At 48.8% G+C, this 25,688-nt stretch overlaps 1 protein-coding gene across 2 annotated transcripts in view; it reads right to left on the reverse strand.

Moving 5' to 3' along the window:
- Positions 1-4,150: 4,150 nt before the first annotated feature.
- The window catches only part of LOC143340224 (homeobox protein abdominal-A homolog), a 43,375-nt gene continuing 21,837 nt past the window's right edge, over positions 4,151-25,688 (reverse strand). The window contains exons 3-4 of one of the 2 annotated variants that reach the window (XM_076761914.1): positions 5,500-5,526; positions 4,151-5,385 (exon numbers count right to left, since the gene is read on the reverse strand). In XM_076761914.1, the coding sequence (XP_076618029.1) occupies positions 4,985-5,385; positions 5,500-5,526 (428 nt within the window). In that variant the 3' untranslated portion in view covers positions 4,151-4,984. The remainder of the gene's footprint in view (positions 5,386-5,499; positions 5,527-25,688) is intronic. The other variant, XM_076761915.1, reaches the window with a different exon arrangement.

A 25,688-nucleotide genomic window follows, 5' to 3' on the forward strand; every position in this document is an offset into this window, starting at 1 on the left:
TTACGTGGAACGGAACCGATGTACGACTGTTCGTCGACGTTCTTCACGGTTTTCTTTTCGTTTCGTGTCACGATCGGGTGTATACCTGGGCTTGCGTACGGTTCTTCTCCGAAGAAGATATAGTTGTCGCGTCGATCGAGACGGAAAAACACGCGTACGCGATCCACGATGAGAAACGAAGCTCTCGAAGTACGATGATAGAACGAACATTAGAAGCGAAGCTTGCCAAGTACGATACGTTTCAATTTTCTCCCGAACGCGTCGGGGAAATTACACCATCTGAGGTCTCGCGACGCGAGTCCTCCGGGAGTGCTTGTTTTCTCAGACTTTGAACATTCAGTGAGCATTTAAACAACCTTCGAACGAAATAAAATTAACAGGACTCTCGGAGATCGGGGAAATTTTAAATTTAAACAACACCGTTTTTGGCTGCTCCAAAATGGCACGACTCGCGTCTGAAGTCCTCAGAATCGTAAAAAAGGGGAAAGTATAAAGAATTGAAAATGACATTTCGAACGTCACTGTAACGAGACGAACTTGGAGTCCGTCGATATAGAGAATTCTACAAAAGAAAAACAAAAATTAACGACTCATGCATCCCTTTCATGAATTAAATATTCTCCAATTTCTTTGTTCGTCGAACAGCGTCGATGCAACTATATATTTTTCCGAGTTGTTCCCTCGAAACGTCGATCATCCTGCCAAAATCGTACCCTACGCTTGTACCTTACGCACTTGTAATATATTATATACTCTACGTCGTTCGTGTATTTCTATTTTCTTTCTCTGCTTCGATTTATCTTGCTCGTTACACGTTAAAACATCGTTACGATTACGGTATGCACCGGTACATTGCTATGTCGGACGAGGAAGGGTGGGGGGGTTTGGATCGGGATGAGGAAATCTTTACGCGAGTACATCTCGTCCGTAGACTCGCATGCTCGGTAGCTTAATCGTTAAACTTTACGTACGGGAATATTATTTATAATAGTACTTTAGTTAATTAGCGGTACAGTATTAATATGAATTTCTATCCACTTTTTACTTTTCCTTCCCCTTATAAGATTTTCCCTAAAACGACGCTATCTCGCCATGATTACGGACGTGTCTATTATTCATTTTTTTTTTTCTCTTTACTATTTAGTTTAGCTGCTGGCCTAAAAATTCTCCCCTTTTAATCCCCCGTTTAAACGTAAACAAAGTCTTATTTTTTAGTTTCACTGTTTCAGTTAGCGTTTCCTTCCGTCCACGTTTCGCTATCCTCGTTTTTTTAAATCGTTTTAATTACGTACGTCATACGTATCCTAAATTTCTTACGACGCTACTATCAAAATCATTTGTTTCTTTGTCCTTAGAGCACGGTGCAACAGATTCTTTTCCCCGTTTGTTCATATATATATATATTTCTATATATAATATACTCGTTATTTTTAATAATATATATATATATATAATATGGTATTGTGTACACTATGATTTTACATGTCGTAAATAGATAGTCACTGGACGATTCGTACAACGGATTCCCCGCCATCGTGGGAATATGAATTCTTCTCTCTTGGCTCGAGTTACGTATATGTTTCCGCGATATTTCAACGATTTTTCGCGATCTTCCCGCTGCAACACTCCCTCGAACGTTCATTAAAATAATCCTCGGCGAACGAGTTCCGATAAAACTTAACGATTCACCATTAAAACAAAAAAATCACGAGCAACCGGGCAAAAAAAACACGCTCAACAATGAATATTAAATCGCGGGACGGATCCGTCTTTGACGGAAACTGTTCCCCGGAATCGATAATTTCCCCTCTAAAACCCATGGAAGACCCAAAGCACGAAGCATCGACGTAAAACTTAACCATAAAATATATTTCTAACGCCGCGAATCCGAGAATCCTCGAGTACGGTGGTCCGGAATGCTTTGTACGAATCGCGTTGACGGGGAGGAGACAAAAAATAATTAGGTAATAATTTATATAATCTGAAGAATTTCCTTTCTGCTTTTTTCTTTTTTCTATCCCTCACGCGTCCTCCTCGCTTTGTTTACGAATTCTACCGTAAGTAATAGCAACAACGGCTTCTATATCTATGGAAAAAGGTCTACCCTGACACCAAATTACGTATTTAATGTACTAAGAGTGAGATACTCGTCCGGTGATGTGTCTTTGTTTGTACGAGAGTCTGCAGTTTCTGTCGTTCGTTCTCTCGCGCTGCTGTTTTCGTTCCTTTTTCCCCTGGCGGGCAACGAAACAATAGAATCGTAAACGATCGAACACGGAACGGGGAAAAAATCATTCATTCGAAACGGATAAAAATCGTCGACCGTTCGGCGATCTCGTTCGTCTCGATATAAACTATGTTAACACTACGTAAAATTAACAGAAGAAATAATTAACATACCACCCGCGAAGTGAGCAAATAACATTAATCAGAGAGAAAAAAAAAAAATATAATAGAATGGGAAAACAAATGGGGAAAATAAATTTCTATCAACGAACGTCGCGTTCCGAGTTCCCCCGTGGACGATCGTGGATCGTAACGCGATGCAACTAAGGATAACATCCTCGGATGGCGTTTCGATAAATTATCTTAGATAATATGGAAAACGTACTGCTTTCTATACAAGTTATCTTGTATTAGTAAAAGCCTTAGCGATACCTTGCGCGATATCCTCTGAGATCTAACTGAAGCGATATAAAACGAATGCAGATGCTCGTCGACGAGTCAGTCTGTCCCGAACCGATCGTACTCCAAAAACGTTTCCGAAACGCCCCCCTGTTCCGTTCATCGAAACAGTTTTAGCAAACGGTTACTTGCTCCTTTTGGCGGTTCGACGATATCTGATATCGAAAAGATTCAAAGTACCTGCAGAATGTAACTCAAAATTTCGAAGATGCCAATCGGAGCAAGCGTACAGGGTGTTCGAACAGGTGAGCTGGCGACAGGTAGAATCGAGTAGCTTCTTCCGGATTGGTTGTGTATTTTACGAGAAAGGTGACTCGAATTTCAAAATTTATAAGACAGTAATATCATAACGCAGCTACAGAATGTTACGTTTAAAGAAAAATATCCTCTTCAACTCGATGTATCTAGATCGTCCCAAAAATATACTACTCTTGTAAATACTAATAGATTTTTCTAAAAATATTCGATCTGTACAGAAATAAAACTGCTTCTCTCAGAAATAATTGACGAAAACTGTGTTCTTACCTTTTCAATTACCCCACGCTTTCAATCGTCCCGGAAAACCACACAACCGATCGTAGAAATTTCGTATCTTTTAACTTGCCTCGTTTAAGGACGAATCTCTTCCTCGTCGGTGGTACCCACGATCGCTTCCGGACACCCTGTACGGTTCTCGTGCCTTTCGGGGTCACGGGAAGAACGAAGAAAAAAAAAAAAACAAGGATAAAAATAAGAGAACGGTCCGCAACAGGTTCAGCCGCGAAACGCGCAAAAGTTACGTTTGCGTCAGCGCGGCGAAACTCCCGCGCGGTTCGTACGGACGTCGGGAACGCCGAGAGATATTCTCGGTAGCGACGGTTAATTCGCCTAATTGCAACGCGAAGTCACGGAGAGAGGTAATCGCGAGCGTAAACCACGGCTAATTAACTCTGTAAAAGGAGAGCTCGGCGAATGGCATCATCGATTTGTACCACTAAATTCCTCCCGGGCAAAAGAAGTTGGCCAGCGTTTCGAGCGCGCGCGTGTGTGTTCCCGTGCGTGTGCCCCAGCAGCTGTTTTGCCCGGGCGATCCGTGCCTCGGTATCCGAACAAGGTATGCGTATATCCGCGATCGCTCGAGAGATACATTCGTCCTTCCAACGAGGAGCGTCGCGAACAGCTGCGCGAGCAGTTAACCGCTACGGCGACGCCATCTTGGTTCTATCTCGAGGGAAAAAATCCGTTCGACGATACACGACTCTCCAAGGATGCTTCTGGGATGGGTTTAGGTAGTTTTTCGGAATGATCCGGGGGGGGGGTTGGTTGGGGTCGCGACGCTTCGTCCTTGCGACGGAGACGACGGGCTCGTCTCCCCCCTCGATCGTTCGGCGCAATTAGACGAATTCTTCGACAGCCTCGCTTTAATTGCTCTTCTCCGTCGTTATTAATTGATCGTCCCGTCGGCGACAGGCCCGGGTCGTTGTAATCCTTCTGCTTCCGCTCGTTTAAACTAATTCTAGGCCGTCGGTTCTCTCGCGTGTGCTTGGCAGTTTTATCGTGGTCGCCAACTGCTCGTCTTGGTTGTTTGTTGTTTGTTGGTTGGTGTCGCTGGTCGGCCGGCAATCGCGATGACTCGTCGCGCAGCGCCCGATTAAACAATTATACATTATAGGTTCTAGGAATCAGTCGCAGGCTAGGTCCTCCTTTGGCCCAGCCAAATAAGTACGTAGTTTCGAGGGTGTGCATCGCTTTTCCTTCTACGCTTCGCGTTTCTACTACGGGTTGTCTAACGGTCTATACGATTACTTGCGTTTCCGTGCATTTTTTTTCTTTTCTTTTTGCTCTTCTCCCCTTTGTTCCTTCCGTCAGAGAAACAAAAAACAAAAGAAAAAGACGAAAGAGACGGACGAGCTACGGAAACACCGTACGACGCGCGGCTACGCGTTTCTCTCGCCGTCCTCGCCTCCTCCTCCCTTTGTTACCCTTATCGTGTTCACTGTACCCCAGAGTCCTTCTCCCAAACAGCGCGGAAAGTTTCTTCCCGTTTTCTTTTCACCCCCGGTGCAAAACGGATAAAAGAGAACAGAGATCACTCGGCGATGCCTCCTACGCGAAAACGCCGTTCTCCTCGTTCGTGAAAGACCACGGGGAGTCCCCGCGGTGTCCTGGGTCGGCTCGAGAAGAGGAAGAAGAGGAGCACGGCTTCTTTCGTTAAGGTCCTCCCCGGATTGGCGGACCCTTACCGCTTCGCGTCGATGCCCGCCGCGTCCAGTCTCTCGTTTCTTCTTTAAAAGAAAGACAACCGGCCCAGCAAAGTCTCCTATGTGGGCACCTTACTGACCGCCTTCAGAAGATCGCTCTGCGTCTTGTCCAGCCCGGTCACGTGATGCTGCTGCTGATGCTGGAGGGCGGCGCTCTGCTGGTCCTGCTGCATCTTCGCCTGCTTCTCCGCCTGCTGCTTCTTCATCATGTCCTGCTCCTCGCGTTCCCGCCTGGCCTGCTCGTTGATCTCCTTCACTGCCCTGAGCTCCTTCTTCAGCTTCATCCGCCGGTTCTGGAACCAGATCTTGATCTGCCGTTCCGTCAGGCACAGGGCGTGGGCGATCTCTATTCGTCGCCGTCGCGTCAGGTAGTGGTTGAAGTGGAACTCCTTCTCCAGCTCCAGGGTCTGGAACCGCGTGTAGGTCTGCCGACCCCTACGCCTCGGACAGCCGTTCGGCCCTGGAAACGTCAGAAACGCAGATTTGCCTAGGTTAGTTTTTTCATGTAGGACACGATCTTGCCTTTTCAACCCTTTGCACTACCCACAGTCAATTCGACGCGTCGATCACTTACCATGCGTTTCGTACGGGTCCTGGACAACTACGTGACAAATAAAAGGATATCCGTTACAATTCAGCATCTCCAATACGGGCTGCCACGATGGAAACAACCTGCCACCTCGCCGTTTTGAATCCTAGCAAGATACCTTGATCGCAAGATCACGTTTCTGGGAAGCCACAGACACGGCGACAGTAGTCTTTGTATTGCTCAGAGGCACAATTTTAATTTAAAGAAATCACTGTGGCCTCATCGTGTCACCCAGAAATTATGCGACCTCCGTGAGCAAAGCTCCGTCCAGTTATTTAAAACGGCGAAGACATTGGCGAAGATCGTTTCCAACGGGGCGTCCCGTGTATTAACACTTTTGTAATGTGTGAAAGGAAAAAGAAAAATGGTAACGCGTTCACTGAAAACCTATCGAAAGAAGTTGACTGTTGACTTACCGTGTAAGCGCGCAAAGGAGTGCAAAGGGTCGGCTGACTAAACGACAATTGGTAGCCATGGATACGTTCGAAAATAAATTTTTGGTTGCTGACGCATACTTCGATCCTTGAAGACGAGTTTTATTCGCTAATACGGAAGATTCGAAAATTATACTTTTTGAAACGAAACGATACGAACGCTAACGAACGCGTGCAGAATTGTTTTTTTTTATTTTTTTAGAACCGAAGTCGGGTCCGTATCCCGAGGGTTAAGCGCTGAAATTATTAATTTGAATTATTAATTGCACGATCGTTGTGCAGCGGCGTGTAGTCGATTCTTAATTAATAATTAGCGCATCGAGTTCGTTAATTTTATCGCAAGAAGCGAACGACGCGCGTAAAACTGTCGCGTATTTCACCGTTCGTTCGACGAACAGGAATCCGGCGATTTCGCTGGCGGCCCTTTCGGCGGACAGAATGAGGGTACCCGATTATGGGAGTTGCTTTTTCGTTACGCAAAAAGTTCAGTTTTTCCGTGTTCCCGCAGAATGACCTGCGTTTCGTTCGTCGAGTCACAAATCTTAACTCTCTCCTCGCTTTCTCTTTCCGGAAGGGGGACGAAAAAAAAGAGAACAGCGCTTTCGGATGGCCGGTTTATTGCAGGGGTTGAAGGAGGTAAAGGCGGAAGAGCAAAACGAGAGAAAAAAAAAGGAAAGTTTTCCCGAAAAGTCTCGTGGCTCATTGTCCGAGAATCGAACCCTTTCTTCGAATACCTTTTGCTCCTCTAACTTTCTCCGACCGAGTCAAAAAGTCGTAAAATGGGGTGCGCTCAGGGTACGCTGAATTTTTTATGGTGTTTAGGTAGCTATCGAACCGCGTTGGCGCACTAACCAGGTAAAAACTCGTGCTTGTCATCTGGCTTTTACCTGGAAGCGCTGCTTTCTAGCCATTTCGAAGCTCGTTCGTGGTACCTAGACCTGCGATCTCTTCAAAATTCGCAACACGTACCTAACGACCTTTAAAATTGTGACTTCAGTTTTTGCACCATAAACGCAGAGTACGTAATGCAACCGAAAACAAACCAAGAGATCGTTGCTCCCCGTTTTCGAGTAATTTTCGATCGTTGAGGGACACCTGGTGTATCCTATTCTACAAGACGATATTATCGTCAATTGTAGTCGCAATCTGGCAGACGTAAATCGCCGTAATGTTATTAATATTTCAATAGAAGCGACCAACGTCGGTCACCGATGATCAACATGGCGGCGAACGTGTTAACTGTGCGATAAAAGACGTTTCTGTTGCGTCGCGAATGATTTAAAATGGTGGCTGACCGTTTATACGGTCCGTACAACAAAAGGGGGCGGCAGCAAATTGTAACAAAGACGAAAGATACGTTTCTCAACGGCAATTTTCGCAATTGGCTCGAGCGTTATTCTACTTTTGGCTGCCGGCGCACATTCGTAGGGGGAGAGGGGACTCGTATTTTCGGTTCGTCGCTAAGAAACCGGTTCCTCCGGTGCAATGAGCGGACAGCCATAATACCATCATTCTCACGAAGACGCTGAGTGGCCATATTATTGCCTCGTGATGAAGCAAATACGTGCTACCGACCAATAAAAGATAGCGAGATTTTGTGTTCCACGCGGTCTCGCGCACCGGAATACCACCTTGGCGCCTTCCCTACTATAAATAATAGGAAGCAGTTCGCGAAGGCCTCGAGCGAGACGCAAAATGGCGGCAATGCGCGCGAAGAAGATTAGAATATTTTCTATTTAAACTTTAAAGACGTTAAATAAAATTCGATGCAGCAAATTTAGGCGTTAAAAATCCCCGGAACAGAGCTCTGCAATATTCAAAGCGAATCGTTCTCGCTTTGGCCCGGAAAGAAACTCCATTTTCATTCCACAGTCGGCGCGGCGAAATAAACAGAAACGATTTCCCGGGTAAATTCGCGCACGCAAATCCCCGAAAAGCGAATTCTCGAGCGGCCTTCGAGCGCGCTCGGCCATTTTCCTCTGGTTTCCCGCGAACGGGCGATTCGCGAGCGCAGGGAGGCTTTCGGGTACGCCATCCGGTCCTCATCGTTCAAAACCGAGCAAAAAAATGTTCGGAGGGAACGCGGGGAATGCTGATATTGAATTCAGCATGGCCGTTCGCAGCAGCGAGGTCCACGATTCATCGACTCTCCGTCGCGTCTGTGTGTTTGTGCGCCTGTCGGTTGCACGTATCTCCGGTTTATGGGTGTGGTGGTGCGCGAGACACGAGGGAACAGCCGTGGGATCGGTGTGCGAGGGTCGGGGCCAACGTGGTTTCACCGTGCAACCGTGTGCGTGAGTTCGACTCGCGTACGTTGGTGCAGCCACACCGCCAACAGGGTGGTTGCTGAACTTGGGAAGGGTGGGCCATAGGTTACCTTGGCAACCGGAGGGAAAACCATTCCATCCTGCTGGCGGCACATCACGCCAGGGGCGAGTCAAGCAGCCAGAAAACCCTTGGTTGCATCCTCCCGTGGCCCTACGGGTTCTCCCAGCGATTGCGTCGCCATAAATATCCGTGGCCCATCCAACCGCCGCTGGCGCGAGCATTATCAACAATTTCGTCGGATCAGACTAATGTCCGCGCGGAATTTATAGATAACCGACGCTCCTTTTCACCGCGCCCTACTCCGGAGGGAGCTGTCCGAGCAGGATTTCGACGGACGGGGTTAACATCCGGCGAGCCTCCTCTCGGGGAACGCTTAATTTATGTACCTTCTCCTCTCCTTCGAATATTTCTCCGTTTCTTTGTCGCGTTCTTTTTTTTCCTCGTGGCTACGGGTGTAAGAAACGTGTCTGCTTAGCATGACGCGCGCTCGCCAGGAATGAATGTTGGAAATAACGATGATCGACGTGTAAAAATACGAGAGACCGCTGAAGAAAATCTCGCATTATGCAAACCGTTGGGAGGGGGGAAGAAGATAGGAAGAGTGACGGTCAATACTAAACGTATTTGCGTTTTCTAAAAAAAAAAGGCATCGACCGTGCTCTTCGTTCGGAGCGCTCGCATCGCGGAGTAAAGGATTCTTTATACGAATTTATTAGTTGGTTATTTTCAGAGACCGCCGGGGACGATAACCCTCGATCGAAAATCGCCGATAACCCCGAGCAACGGCGATTAAAAAAACTGACGACAGAAGCGTGTAATATGCGTCTACGAGTCTCGCGACAGATAACCTCCGGGCGCTACCGTTACACCGTCGTTCGTTGCGTCCTGTTTATCGCGAACGTTCGATGTTTTGCGAATAACACGATAAATTGATTCTCCATTACCGATTGATAATTAATAAAACCGATTGAGCGTCGTAAATAAAATTGTTTTTACGTAACGTATCGTGCCCGCGAGCCGGGGTAAATTGTTTTCGCGCGTACGCGTTTCGATGGCGGTCGCGTGTCCGTTCGAACCCAATTAAAAAGCCCGCGCGAACGCGCGAGGGGAGGATGAAACGAGCGCGTCGACGTGGATTCGCTGCTTGCAATTTCCCGTTTAAGAATTCCGGCTAATTAGCGGTTGGCAGTGATTTAGGGACAAAGGGAGCTTATGGTTGACACCCGGCGGTCCGTTTGCTCGAGGGCGGGAGAGTGACACGGTGGCGCAACACGGCAGCCTGTAAACGATAAGGGCGAAGGCCTGCGCCTAATTGCGGCTATATATTAAGTTTAATATCCGCTTTCGGTCGCCGCACGCGGCTTTCGCCGTTCCTCGCGCAGACGGGGATATTGCGGAAGTTTGCTCACCCCCCTTTCCTCGAGGCGCCACCCCCCGACCCCGACATTCTCTATCAATGCGCCACGACGCCTTCTAACTTCGCGAATTTATTCGAAATCTGCGGAATCGAACTTCCGAGGCTTCGATTATCCCAGATTAGAGGGAACTTATCTCCGCGAGCGACGAATATAAGGGAAAACCCGGAGGATCGCGTTGCACCGAACTCGAGGATTCTCCCGACGGAGGAACCGCGAGTTTCGAAATAATTTTCACGCGTTTACTTTTGAGTTTAAATTGTATTTTCTGGCAGGATTCAACGGTGGCTATCGGCTGAAAATTTTCCAACGAACGAACAAGGTTTATTGCCTACTTTTGGTCGTCGTTTCTTTCTTTAATTGCTCAATCCGGATAAAAGACAGAGTCGAAGAATTTAATCGCGGCGACGTAAAATAATCATTACCGCGGCATAAATGTCAATTATTTTAAACTGGCAGATACGGATAAATGGCAATTAAAACTGTTGAATGTCAGACTCGTAACGGCACTTAATTGTGCCCCGTTTTTGCTCCATTACTTCCTTATCTTTCTCGTTCGTTCGATCATTGTATGCACTTATTCTTGGTTTATTTGGCGCAATAAGGATGTTCTATTATTGCCGCATCTATAACACGGTAGTGCACGTAGAAATTAGAGCCCGTAAATAATAGCAAATGAGAATATCGAGGATATCAAGAAAGTTCCTACGGTGTATCTTCTTTTTTTTCCTTTTTCCTGACACACCCCACGTTAACGTCACGCCATCGTCGTATCCAGGGATCCACGGTTTCTTTCCATACCCTTCGTCCCCCACACGACAACCGGGGAAGCAATAAATCGCTTCCGCGACGGTTAATGTCAGCGTCAGGTTGACCATCAGGGCCATCAAACCTATATCGCGTCGATGTCAAAATCGAGCAAAACGATACCAACGCCTTCCCATCCCAGCGATACTCGTCGATCGTTATACTTTTATTCCCTCCCCGGCGCGAGAAAAATATAACGAACGGTGACGAAATACGTTCGAATATCTCCTGACGCAAGAAACCGGGATTGCGCAGCCCCGCGAAAAACGCGTAGAAATCGGCACGAATTACGCAGGTACCGAGAATTCACAATCACCAAGAGAAAGGTACGGTGTGCCGTGCAAAAATAATAATTAATCCCAACCACGTGCCTCGGCTTATGCGTTACTCCATCATCCATGCACTTAACATATGGCCGATAGAGTAATTAAAATTATGTTTACGAAGTCTAAATCACTGTGGTAATTTCGTGGAATATCACTTTTAAATATACCGGTTATGTAATCGCGAACCCTTTCGTACAACGTTAACCCTTCCGTTCGACATGGCGGTCGTTGAGGGTCGTAAAAAGAATAATGTTAGAAACGGTCCCGGTGGGTTACGGGGGCAATGGACGCTGTCAAAACACAGGCCGTGAACGCGATTACGATTTACAATCGGAAAATGACGGTGATGGGGCGAGGGGGCCCGAAGGGTGGAGGTAACCGGGCGTTTGGTTCGAGTGGCGTGGACAGTCCAACTAAAATGGCAGGGAGAGAGTCCTCCGCTGTACCGCAATAGCGGAGGCAATAGGGCCGAGGTTGTCGTAAATCTAGGCGGGCAATTAAACGTCAACCGCGCGCCTCCATGCGATTTCGGTTCTTCCGAACGAGCTACGAAACGTGGTCGCAAACAATAACGCGACTTTTAACGGCCATTTTAAGTCGCTCCATTCGCTCGACGCGTTATCGGGCCACTTCGCGGTTATCGGTCAACGCTTTTTCACCATCCGTTGGGTATCACTGGGTCTTTGTTTCGTTACACGAACTTTTCCCCCTTCCTTCTTCCCGTTTCCGGCGCCATTTACGAGGGGACGTTGCTTCGCGGAGTTCTGAATGGGACTCAGGCCACGAGGGCCCGTCTGGTTCAATGACGATTCCCCAAAGGGCATTTCTACACTCCATTTTTGCTCGAAATAACTTCCTTATCTGACGATGACCAGACTAATTAAAGTAAACATACATCTTGAATATAATCGAAACGTTGTTACGTTCATGGTCCCCAATAATACCCGAAATAACTATTTTGGGCCATTCTTGCAATTATCTACAGCGGCCCGGATCCACGTGCCTCTGCTCGAAAACACAACGGTAATTTTTGAGGACAGTTCGAGGATGACAAAGCGTATAGTTTACGGTTCCAGCTACCAGGACGCGATAAATATCGGAACATCCGCGTCTGGATCGCGTCCCACCCCCGTCAACCCCGTTTCGCAACTCGGACGCTCTTTCGCGGGGACCACACATGCGTGACGTAAATCGATTAATATATAAGTCGGAGTACATTGTACACAGTTTACGTCCACTTCAATCGGGCTGGCTGGAAATAGACCGTCCGGTACTGGCGTTGAAAGGAGCAACGGAGCGACGTCAGGGAGGCGAACGGTTTGAAATGGAAACGGGATACGGGCACCGACAGCCGAAACGGCTTCGATCGCGCGGTAAATTCGCGTCCCGAGTTTTATTCGTCGTACGTTTCCACTTACCTTGTCGGTTTTATTCGGCATTATTTACGCGTCCCTGAGTTATCATTTCACCGAAAACACGAACGGCCGGGTGTTCGCGGGCGGTAACGCCGTCTCGTTGCCCGCGACACCTCCGCCGCCCCCATATACACATCCCGGCGTTTTCCGTTTGCTCGCTTTTTGCCCGCCCGTTCCCTCTCGCCGGTCGACCTCATCGCGTCGCGGCTAAAAGCAACCGCGTGTTTCGCGGAATAAAGTCCGGATGAGTCACGAAAGTTGCGCGTAATTCGTAGCGCGCACCGGCTGATCGGACCGACTACTAATGAGATCGGGATCCATTAAAGTTTCCTTGGAATTCCAGCGGTCCGCGATCGTACCGGGGCGAGACGCGAGTAATTGGATAGCGGAGACCGCGAGAGCGCGTTTCGACCGCGGCGGAGGCAGTTCCGCGTTCGTTGAACGCGACCAGTTCAAACCCGATACCTAAGCCCGATTCTTATACGCTCTAACCGCGTATAAATCGCGGAATTTTATAACGCACGCCGCCGGGCAACGAACACGGCCGTACGTCACTTGAAACCGACCGTGCGCGCAATTGAAACGTATCGAAGGCGCTCTCGACCAGCGCGGCTCCGTGAAACATGTCCGCCCCGAGCCACCGTCGTTACACACCGAGTCACGCTTAAATTAACGGTCAGATCTAATCGGCGAGCCCATTCGTGTACCGATTACAATAATCGCCAGCGATCAGCGCCGCGCATAAAATTACCATAAATGAATCTCGCTCACCGGTATCTCATGTCGGACGCGACCGTTCCCGACCAGGAATGCGAGAACCGACGCTTTTCCAACCATACCCGCGGTCCCGTACGCGAGTTTTCCGCCATTACGGGATTCCTTCTCGATTTCCACGCAACCACTCGAAATACCGGTGATCTCTCCCTGGGAATCCATCGACCATCTCTACGGAACACGATCTTGGGATACTTTCATGTAACTTTGAAGGGTAGTTTTAAAAGGGGCTTCTCTTTGATTATTCTTTGCTTAACACACTGACTGCCACCAAGGAGTTGACAAAATTAATTCCCAAGATTAAATGTTACAGAGAATAACTAGTACACCACGTACACAATGTCGAATCGATGTAATCTACGCACCGAAACAGCGGACAATGTCGTAAAATGGCCTCCTTACGAAAGAGTGTCCGAAGAGCGTTTATCGGGGGGCGGTGGTTGCGAGAAAGGGGGTTTAATCGGTTCCAGGGGATCGTAGCGATCGGCGAACGGAGGCGGGTTATCGTCTAGCCACCCTAGATACCTGCGGGGACGAAAGGCGGCAAGTCGGGCACGAAAAGTGCGGAGGGATTAGCCGGATAAATCGCGCTCGGTCGGCGCGGAGCCTGGAATTGCCACGGGTAGAGAGAGAAACGAATGGCGGTGGAGTTATCGCGAACATTTTTCCCGCTCTCTGGGTCTCCCGGTATCTCCGTCTCCGTCTCGCTCGATCCCCTCTGGTTCGGCCCGGAGTCGTTCTAGCGGAGGCTGCAGTGACCCGAGACGGCGATCAAGCGATTCGTGGGTCGTGGCTGGGCCGTATCTTCTCCCGTTTCTCCCCCCCCTCCTCGCGGAGTAGCTGTCTACATTTTTCACCGGCTCGAGATTTTATTCGCCCGCAGTGCCGCGAAATTAAGCCGTTTTGAAATATTTATGAATGGATCCGGCCGCGCGGGCACCGCTCGAACAAAGAGGGACGCCAGCAGCGTCTTCGTGTTCGAAACCGCCGCGGCGCGCACACGATTTGCGACCGTTGTCGAACTAGGCGCTGCTGCTTTTTCGTTCATGCGATTCTGCCCCCACCCCCGCACGTCTCTCCCCGGAGACATTGTCTATGGAATTCCACCAACGACGCCCGGATAGCAGGCATATCTGCTATATGATGTCACGTATACGAATACATTAGCCGTCGGTCATACCGGTGGCTTTTTTTAGAAGGCGGACGAACGACGACGTGATTAAAAGTTAAAGTCAGCGCCGGGGCTGCTTGGGACCGTACAGTCTCCGAGATTCTACTGTCGACGCATCTTAACTCGCGCTACTCCTCAAACGCGCTCCCAAAGATCAGGGTTCTGCGATCTGTGGCTCCAGAGACAGAAAAACAGGGCTTTAACCCTCTGACTACGGTCAATTTTAATCGTTGGGCCGATTGACTGAGCGCCTTTAGTAGTCAAAGGGCTAGAAATGGTACGATCATTGTGACAACGATAGAAGTTCCATAGAAAAAGAACACTAACTACACGTCTACTGTCTTCCATAGTGTTTCTAAAGTGGGGGGGTGCGATCTGTGGCTCCAGAGACAGAAAAACAGGGCTTTAACCCTTCGACTACGGTCAATTTTAATCGTTGAACCGATTGACTGAGCGCCTTTAGTAGTCAAAGGGCTAGAAATGGTACGATCGTGACAACGATAGAAGTTCCATAGAAAAAGAACACAAACTACACGTCTACTGTCTTCCATAGTGTTTCTAAAGTGGGGGGGGGGGTGCGATCTGTGGCTCCAGAGACAGAAAAACAGGGCTTTAACCCTTCGACTACGGTCAATTTTAATCGTTGAACCGATTGACTGAGCGCCTTTAGTAGTCAAAGGGCTAGAAATGGTACGATCGTGACAACGATAGAAGTTCCATAGAAAAAGAACACAAACTACACGTCTACTGTCTTCCATAGTGTTTCTAAAGTGGGGGAGTGCGATCTGTGGTTCCAGAGACAGAAAAACAGGGCTTTAACCCTCTGACTACGGTCAATTTTAATCGTTGAACCGATTGATTGAGCGCCTTTAGTAGTCAAAGGGCTAGAAATGGTACGATCATTGTGACAACGATAGAAGTTCCATCGAAAAAGAACACTAACTACACGTCTACTGTCTTCCATAGTGTTTCTAAAGTGGGGGGATGCGATCCTACCGGGGATAAATTTTTAATGTAGTCGAGTATATTCTGCAGCTAATTTAAATGGAAACTAATTTAGAATATTTCTGTATTTTGTTCTCGTAATTTATTTCAATAATCTGCTGGCTTATCGGGAATCGCGTCTGGGCAAAATTCCCGACCAACGTAAGATAAACTCCTGCCGCTGTTTCAATCGGAATTACATAATTGTTTTATATTGAACCAATAAAAGCTTATCTGTGGGCATCGGGAGGTTAAGAGTCAGTGGTCTAGACAGCGGCGAGCGCCACGCAGGAATAATGGCGACGCAACGCGTGGGCGACGATAAAGGAGACTTCTTTCGAATTGTCGCGCGCGTTCGCGTCATCGACGCGACGAGATTTGTGCTCCGAGAGCCATCCGAGGGTCGAGCATCCTCCGGCTATTTATGGGAGGGAATACGACAAAAGATAGAACCGAACGCGACGATCTCGCGAAAGTGGACTCGTCCATTTGCACCTAAAAGTCGTCCCAACGAAACGGTCCGTAAAAACGAATATTGGAAAATGCACCGTACGCTCTTGGGCGGAATTCAGACCCGACGATCATCGAGTTTGGAAAAAACAATGGACTCCAAATTTAAATATCGGTCGGAAAACGACGCGAGCCTTCTTTCCGAGCCAACGCTTCCGGACGTTCTGGGTCGTGAGCGTCGACGTGGGTGTCGTTGATGGCCCCGGGGCATAAAGGCGCGAGAAACAAGGCCCAAACGACGAAACGAGCGTACAGGTGTTGGCGCACTCGTTCGTCAGGCGCGCGAGTGCGTAGGCAGGGCACAGCTTCCATCAGGGGCAGCCAATAGGCTTAAATCCCGATTGGTTGGACAGCTCGTTGCGAGCACACACGCACACCGTGGAAGGGCGCGGAAGGAGGAGGGTGAATTGTATATGAGGGTACACCGTTCGTATATACACCGGGTAGTAATAAAGGATTCCGACAAGGATGGATGGTGAGAGGGGGAAGTTCGCTCCATTGTTCCCGGTGGAACCCAAACGTCATCCATAAGGGTGCCTCCCATTATCTGGCGTGTATCTGCCTCGCGCGCGCACACGTCCCCACAGCCTGTCGGGACATCCTACGCACACTATGCCAGCAGAATCCCGGAGAGATCGGGTCTACCCAGATGCGCGACATGGCGGTGCCTTTCACGGTGTGTGGAATCGTATCTACATGGCGGCCGACTGTGCAGCTATTCCTCCTACCTCCACTGCCGGCAATAGGAGCTCTAATCTCCCACGAAATTGTAAAGTCACCTTGGGAGTGAAATTTATAAGAGAGGGCCTCGACCCGCGGCACGAGCGCGCCCCGTTACACGGTTTCTCGAGAAAAGAACTCTTCGTACCTTTCTTTGTTTCGTCCCGTATCGCCGGAGAAATTATTGTTGTTTACGACGACGCGCCGAAGAAAGATGATCCGTTCTTCGTTTCTTTTCCCCTCCCGTGGGGGGACATTGGCTCGTATTTCATTGGAAAAGCGGGAAACCTGTACGCGAACGATGCAGTAGCATTCCTCTTTCTTTCGTTTCTCTAATCTCGAGCAGTTATGCTCGAATTACCATGCGCAACGTATTTATTTTCTATCGGATGTCACGTAAGGAAGAAATACGTGTCGCCCAACGCGTAGGTCTCTCGGAGCAATAACTTTCGGCTACTTTCCCGCCGAAAATACTATCGGAATATTTCCTCCCCCCACCTCCCGAGTCATTTTTTACCGCGGAAAGAGTACACGCGCTAATTGCGTGTCACGGGGCTCGCGTAACTCTTCGAAAAGTATCGCGGAGCAGCGGTTGGCGACCGGGTCCACGCGAAAATAAACCGGTCGGCAACACGCCAATCCGAAAATACGCGTAATCCCGCGCTACGCGGTCCCGTGGATTAAATTTTAATTTTGCAATAAAGAATGACGTATTAGAACGCCGTTGGCAAACATTCAGCCCCTCGTAAGAGTCGTAAGGGAGGCCACCCTCGTACGCCCACGGCTGTAACGGGCCAGCAGCGCGAACAACTACCCCATGGAACCCCTAAAACTCTAATTACGGCCTTACATTCCCTCCCCGACCGTCTTCCCCTTTTCGCGACCCTCCTTCGCGCCCCCCAATATTTTCCAACATTCTTCCTCACGGTCTGGTCCTCCCGTTCCTTGCACCATTACATGCAAATGCCACGGTTGCCTCTTTCCGCTAATAAAAGTCGTGCCCGTGCAATTTAGAACATCCGACGTAGAGCCGCCACGGCTTCCGAAAGATACTCGACGAGACACGGAATAAGTTCCGAGGAGGTACAGACGCCCCGAGGAAATTATTGCTCGTCAACGGAACCCCGGAACACGACCGTGCGCCGCGTTTTATGTCCGCCACTGCCCGCGCGTCGTTTTGATTGTTATTTAAAATGTTGCTCGAATTACACGGCGAACGTGCCCCAAATACAGCAAGGACCAAACGCCTGCATCCGATGCAGAATTTTAATTTTAATTACTTTCTCAATAACACAACTATTGCAGTCTATTGACATCTCCAGCAGTCACAGATAACTTATCGAATTATTCACGAAGACAAATTAGACGCAGCGAACGCTTCAAATTGATCTTTCACGCATGGTTTAAAGTTCAATCTCTCCAAACAGCCCCTCCTCGTTATTGGCCAGCGGTATCGCGTGGAAAAACTGCCCCGATCTATCTCGCGTCCCACAGCATCGGTATTCGTCCAATAAATCATACGGAAACATCTTGTTCTCGTTCCCGAGCCGTTTTATATCACTCGTGTCTCGTTCTACGAGCAGAAACCCCTCTGCCAATCACTTGTCATTTCTCTCGGTTTGATCATTGTGATATAATATACGGTCCCTCGTCTATCTTCTCGCTTCGCCTTCTGTATCCAATGTATTCAAAACTCGTGTCACCGTTGCTCCTGCCATGCTCGTAAATACGGTCTCTCCGTTAAAATCGTCTTGGCTGTACGCTGAGACAAAGATGGATCCTCCATTCGCGTTGTCTCGTCTCGGAAACAATATCCACCCGTTTACTGCCGTATCTCCGTAATCTCATTCATACCACACCTCCGCGCCATTCTATTAATGTCCGTTCCACTCGTTACCGATCACATAAATCTATTCCAATCCACCGTCTATTTCACTCGTAAATTTCAAGTATCTTGCCTCTTTCTTCTGCGCGCCCGCCTCCAACCATAATTCCCTTCCACCCGATGCACGAAATTTCCTGACCTACATTTAAACGTACTGCCAAAGCTTTTATCCCGTCGCGCTTTTCACAATTTCTCCGCGGCAATTTATTTATTACCGCACTATTTCTCCTCGATAATTCCTTTTTTACGAGACAGAAACAATATATATATTATACAAAATAACAAAGAACTTCTATCCAACGAAAACTCCCTTTTACGGTTTCCAAATAGCCACGCAGCTATATTTATACGCGCATACATTTGCATTCTCGAGTCCGCATAATAAAAATTATTACACGAAGTTTCTGTTAGCGAATTTCTGGTTTACGTCGACAACCGGATGATTTATCGTTTTGTTAACAAAGACGTTGGCTCTTTTGCGAACACGACCTTGCGAGGCTCGTTTCTCGGCGCGAAAGGAACACCGTTTTTACTATTCCCGAGTGTCGCGCTGTCCGCTTAGTCACAAACGTGTTTCTATTACATATCCGTACGTTCTTAATGGCGCCTCTTATCTACGGTAAATAACGTTCGCTCGCACAGAAAGTTCTGCATTTAAAATCGTCGATCTTTGCTTTAAAAACCGAGAAATAAAAAAGTCGATCGATCGACGTTTCGAGCGCCTAATCGCGTTTTACATTCGACGAACGTAACCGTCCGGAGCCGATGGCGCGAAGGCCAATGGCGACTCTCTGATCTCGACGGCGTGTGGCGCCAATACGAACACCCATCGGATCACGCCTAATCCATACTAATTAGGGAGCCAGCGAAATATACAGCGACAAGAATCGTTCCCCTTATTGAAAGAACCGATCGAAAGGATAAGATCTTGCCGGTGGGCATCGTCAGCGGCGCGAAAACGTTGAGGCCCGCGTAATGTTTAATCAGAGCACGTTGCGGCTTTACGACATTAGTCCCTTTCGGCACCCTTCTCTACGTCCTACGCTACCCCCATCTCAGCCCCCAACTGTCGTTTTCCTGGCCGAACACCGCCTTGCGAAATCTTCCGGATATTTCGGAATTTACAGCCCCGAGGTGTTTAACCTTCGACGAGGAAATGTGTTTGCCAGCCTCTTACCCTCTCGAATCCTCGTCCAGGGATGTACATATTGGTCGAGACCCTGATCGCTCTATCGAATCGACCGGATCGCGGGTCGAAGGAACGTTGGGAAAAGATTATGGAGCAGTTTAAATATACTCGTCCAAGGTTCCCTCCCGAGGAAAAATGTCGGACACCTGCAACGTCTCTTTCGGTTGATTTATCAATCAACGCGAGCGGTAGCAGACCCAGTTTAAGCATCTGCCTCCTCTCGTTCTATCTACATATATTTTGCTTCTAATTGAAGGTCACCCGAGTTCATTGCGGCTAATAACGCCGTTATTGGGTTCAAGGCGAGCACGCCGTCCACCGTGTCGCTAAACAGATAATCCGCGCCTGGACCGTACGTCGACGATAGACCCCGGGAGGACGATCGACCAAGAAAAAGATCCACCCGTAAATCTGATACAAATAATACCGAGGGTGCGGTTTTATCGCGACCATTTATCTGTCTCCTCGCCGCTGCATCACCGGAGGAGAATCGGAATCGAATCGCGAGATCCCCTTTTTTTTCTCTCTCGGCTCCGTCGAGCGCCATTTCTCGTAGACGTCGAACTTCGCCACTTTATAGTCCGCCCACGTGTCTTCGGAACGGTCGATGACAGAGACCGAAAATTCCCTCCGAGGAGAGCGTGAGGCCAATACGAACAACTTAATTCGAACCAAATTACCGGACATTAGACGTTGCAAATGATCCGTGAGAGTCTCTCAAGGTTGCGTACATCTCATCTTCCGTTAACTTCACGCTCTAATTAACCTAACTCCCGGCTAAGAATCGAAGTTTGAACGTTGGGGAAAAATGGCCCCCGAGGGTAGCAGGAAATCATCGGAACCGTGTCTTCCTAATTCGACGATCGGCCGTATCGTCCAAAGGAAATCTGCACACGATCCTCTCAAGACTGGCTGACTGCACCCGACGAAGAAGACTTCGCTAGGCAAACATACGCGTAATAAAAGTCGCAAGATAGGCGAATTCCTCCGGGAGCTGTAGCTGCCCCCGATGCACCCCACACACCCCGTGGAGACCGCTATCGGTCCGTCCTCGTCGCTCTTGGTTCGCTCTCGCGCTCTTCTCGGGCACGCCGCGCACAAAGGGGAATCCCCCGCGCATGCGCGCTCCTCGCCCGGTCCTAGTAACGATTCCACCCTCCCCCGACGAGACTCCACTCCCCCGCCAGGGTCCCCCCTCGCCCGACGTTCGACGACCACGAGAGCCACACACGCTCGCACGGTTTCTCTGTGCCCGTGAGGGCTCGAGGGGAACACCGACTCGCCGCGGGCGTGTATTGGCTCGGCGCGGGCGATGGGTACGATCCGATTTTCGATTTCGTACCTCGCCTCCACGGGAGAGAACTGCTACGGCTGACGACCAGCAGAAACGCGCTACAATGAAGTGAACGCCATTGCATTATCGCGTTGGAGGCTGACGGAATTTCGCTCGAATTGCAACGAGGATTAAGAAGAGGTTGCAACATTATTTGAAATACATTTCTCTTCTTCAGGGTTCGTCGTGTGTATAGGACCACGCTAGAGGACTTAACGGAGCCTAATGGCGACGCTAATACGTTCGTATCGTCCATTAGATCTTATTTTCCGCAGCTTAAATTGAATTAAACGGTACCGAATCGCGACGAAGTTATAATTTCCTCCGGCGAGGAGGCTCGTTAAACCGACAGTGCAGGAAGGAATTAATTTTACGGACGCGATTTTGGAGCACCGCTAAATATCGGGTCGCGTTTGAGCGCAGAAGCAAAGAATTGTCACTTTTAGGGGCCCTTAAGCGATACCGGGACCTTTAATTATGTCCCAATTAACCGGGTACGCGGAATTCCAGCGTTTCGTTTGCCTTTTTCCCCCCCTCGAACCCATCACTATCGACGCGAGGAGTCCGAAAGCAATTTCCACGACCAACGTGCAGCACCGAATATGTCTGCGAAGCGCACGACAACGACAGCGCGTCCGTGTGCGTCGTGCATCGAGCTCTCCGGGCGCGCACACGAACCCGGGGAACACCCTGCATGCGACAGTGTGCACACGACTACCAGCCGGGTTGTTCGCGTACGTAAGTATAAAGAGAAGAGGCGTAATATCCTCCGTCGGAGCCGCGGGACGGTACAAAAGCTGGAAATGGAGCCTTTAGTTTTTATCGAGGGATAAAAGTCGTGATAAGCTGTATCAGGGGTGTACCGTGAAAGAGCACGGCGCGTGGATACGTCGGCGCACAGTGGGCTCGAAAAATTTCGACAGGCTATCGGTAACCAAAGATATTTCCCTCGACGATCACGCGTATCTGCCGAACGATTCAGCTTCGTTTAATTTCGATCGTATTCGTCGCTACAGCCCGTTTAAGATCGTCATTGTTGGCGTTATCGACGATGTTAATTGGTCCCTCGATCTTCCAGCCATTAAAAATTACTCCCCTCCGACCGTGGCGGCAAAGTTATTTTACACCGTGAGGGGGTGGAACGGTCGCGTAACAACACGACAATTCCCCATTCGGAGGCAATCGTCTCAGAGCGCAAGATTATACCCGACGTCCTGGGGGATACGAGTCCCGTGTTTGCGTCCCTCCTTTGCTTTCTCGTGCACGAGCTTCCCGGCAACGACCGGAGAGAAGGAAAAAAACGAGTACGCGCGTTCCGAGCCCCTATCGAACGATCCCGGGGTCGGCGGGAGTCGATAATCGTTAACTACCCGCCGACAATTAGAGACCGTACGGCCTCCGGACGGCGTAAATCAAGCCTCGATCGTTACGCGAACGTAAACATCGTAATTCCGATCGGTAGTAAATCTACCTGGGGATCGGGGAGGAGCGATCTCGACGCAGTCCCTCCGTTCGGTATTGGCCGTCCGGAGACATAGATTATACCGGGCGAGTCCCCGGGGACAGGAACACGAGAGCTCCTCCAGCTTCCAACCCTCCAAGGTTTCTCTCTTTCTCCCTTAGCCACGGTCAGCCCCGCTTCGTCCGCAGTGATACTCTCCTCGTCTAGCTCGCGCCGGCTAAAGGTCTATATCGCGCACCGTCAAACCTACCCGAATTGCTCGTCGTCGTGTTATGCAAACGGGCACATTTGTTACGATAGTACCCGCCGGGGGGTCGTTCTCCACCGACGCGGCTACGCTCGCCGTGGCGCACCGGCTACGGGAGTAACACAGCCATCGAGAGCCATCGCCTTAGGATCCACCCTAGCCCGAGATCGCGTCCCCCGTCCGGTGAGCACGTTTTCTCGCCCCGGACAACGTCGTTCCGCGTGTCAGCGGTACGTTTTCCTAACGACGATCCTGTTCCTTCCGCTGAACGTTACCGTTCTGCGAGAACGCCTCGCGATTTACTCTTTATTGCACGATCCACGCCCACGCGGGTCCGTTTTGACCCGTTCTAGGTCCCCTTGCTCCGAGCACAGAGCCTCGATGACACTTTAGACGAGCGAGGGTGGATTTTTAACCAGACTATAATTTGTAATATTTGAGACACTTTAATAAGATAACAGATTGATTTACTATCCACTGGTACGGTAGACACCGGCACAACGCGGAGAATAAATTTTCAGAGCGATAGCCTCTGTCCTTTTGTTGCATTGTTAGCTCGTCACGGGTGAACGCCACGACGCCAGTGAATTTTAATTGCTCGAAACAGTTAGGGGATCAGGTTTCCGGGCAGTCGTGGGAAACGAACTTGCAAGAAACATACGCGACGTTCGAGAAGTTAAAAGAACTCACGGGACTGTAATCTGCTACCCCAGTTTATGTTTAAGGGTTGAGGAACGTTAATACCGAATCGAGTTAATCGTTTCCGTGAAATTTCACGTTTGTATAACCGTGGATCATCCGGAGATCGGTTCCGGAGGCTTTGTCGCAGCACGTGGAGAGATTCCAGCGATATTTAACGATCTTCGCACATCCTTATTCGTCACATATTTCACCGGATCGTTCTATCCTTGTCATAAAATTTTATCGACCGTGAAAATAACACTCTGTCCGTGTTATATCTGCCAAGTGACATTCTCCAAGTTTTAACGGCCGTCACGCGCCTCCGTATCTGTCAGCAGGACCCCTTTGGCCCTTCTTTCTACGGATTTGATTTTTCGAAACTCACCCGATCGGGCCCACGTAACGAAGAAAGGTGGAAATCGAACGCGTTTGTTACGTTGAAGTCTGTGTATAAATTTTATGGCCCCGGAGGATCGGTTTTCTAACGGCGACGACCACTAAAAACGATTACATTTTCAAAAGGGAAAATTTCGTAGTCGATTTCAGGATCGAGGAAAAAACAACGACGTCGTCGTCGTCGTCGTTCCTCCGCCCCCTCCTCCGTCCCTTTCGCTCGGCAACGGTTAGAGTAAAATGTAAAACGTCCTCCCCCATCTCCATTTTGAATCAAGAAACTTCGCCTCCGGTTCCATCGTCGTGCATTCGAGCATGAACGAGAAACGGGCAAGGACGTTCCAAGTTTCGGGTCGGGAGAAGCAATTTTTCTCTTAAACACCGCGCTAAAGTTTAAACTTTCGGGCATAGAGATGAAGACAAGTTTCGACTAGCAGCGACTCGGAAGAATAGGATATCCGACTCGAAAACTCGGAACGAGATGTTTGTTAGAGGGGAACTTTTAGCTAATCGCGAGATGGGGGTTCTGGAGGAAATAGTGACCCGGCCCGTTCCCTCGAAAAGGCGAGAATTTCCTTTTGTACATGTATTCCCCGTCGATGGAGACAAGTTTTCTCGAATTAGCAACTGGATCTCGAGGAATTGCTGCATCCGACAGTTAGTCGAGCGCCATCGAACAACGTCCTCCCAAACGAGAGACAACCCTCCGCCGAGGAAACTGTTCAACTTTCGTGTACACAGGGTGTCTTGCCACCAACAGGCAAGCTAATAACTTTGTTGCCTCCAAGATTAACATTTATATCGATTAAAAAATATATTAGCAACGTACAGTTTCAAAATTATCTTCGAGGCGACAGTTTAACTCTGCGAGATTGAAATATTGGGGCGTTTCGACTATGCTATTTCCTGTTACGAGATAACGCTGGTTAATTTAGAATAAATACATTTCTAACGAGGGTCAGGGTGGAATATAAAAACTTTTAAGGAAGCCAAGAACAGAGAAACACTGCAGGAATACAATTACCCAACAGAACAGAACTTATGGACGGGTTTAACGAACTCGAGAGAAAGTACACTTTATCACATCAACTATGTATCACATGCAATGCACATTCCTGTGATAAGATCAACGTTGGAAAGATCGGTTTCGAACGTTGTCGAACTCCAGGCGACGCGTGCATACGTTCTAATAACAGTAAACATAAATTGAAACACGATACTCTTTTTTCCTGTCCACAAAATACGGAACCAAAGTTCACGGAGGAAAGATTGAATTCTAGTATGCACTTGGAGTGGCGAATAAAATTAATTTTACATTCGAACTTGGACAGATATAAATGGAGAATATTTCGTAACTCGGATCTCTGAAAAGGATGCATTTCTAAGTATGCAGATGCGCCGAGAACGTTCGTGTCGTACTAGGTTAAATCTAGCAACACTTTGCATCGCCATTTACCCTTTCGCTGTGCAATTGTTTTGCACTTCAGCAGCTACCCATTGTAATCGACAGAATTTTATGAAACTGAGATTAATTTCTTGGAAGACTCACGGGAGAATAAATCTCGCGATCGTTTGATAAACCACTTCTGAGGTAAACAGGAATTTTTTGACTAGTTTAGTTTTAATTTCTGGGCCTCGAAGGGCTGGAAATGTTGTAAAACGCAGAGGATCGTGAATGAAGAATCTCGCGACGCAAAACAAGCGCAATTATGGCCCGCTCTCTGCTCCGAATTGGCCCGCGTGCATGATTATTTTTCTGGTAATTCGAGCGTGGGCGGCCTCGTGAATTTCCCTGGCCGGCATTGGTATGCAAGTCACCGCGTGGATCCAACCTCTAAACCTAAGTTTTCATTAGAACGGTCGTTCCGCTATCTCAATCCCCGTTCCACCCTGGGCATAATCGTATTTCAACGAAATCCTGTTAGCAGCGTAGGAGCCGGCCCGAACAGCCGCGCCGAGCGCACTATTTTACCCTAACCGCGCTCCCATTGTACAATGGCTCAAGCCTTTTGCAATTTCGCGAGCTGCGAACGCCTCCGACTTTGGACCATAATTCAGCCCGTGGAACGTCTCTACCTGGCCGAAATCGCGAAAGGTCGC

This window comes from Colletes latitarsis, chromosome 3, assembly GCF_051014445.1.
Source record: "Colletes latitarsis isolate SP2378_abdomen chromosome 3, iyColLati1, whole genome shotgun sequence".
Taxonomy (NCBI): Eukaryota; Metazoa; Arthropoda; class Insecta; order Hymenoptera; family Colletidae; genus Colletes; species Colletes latitarsis.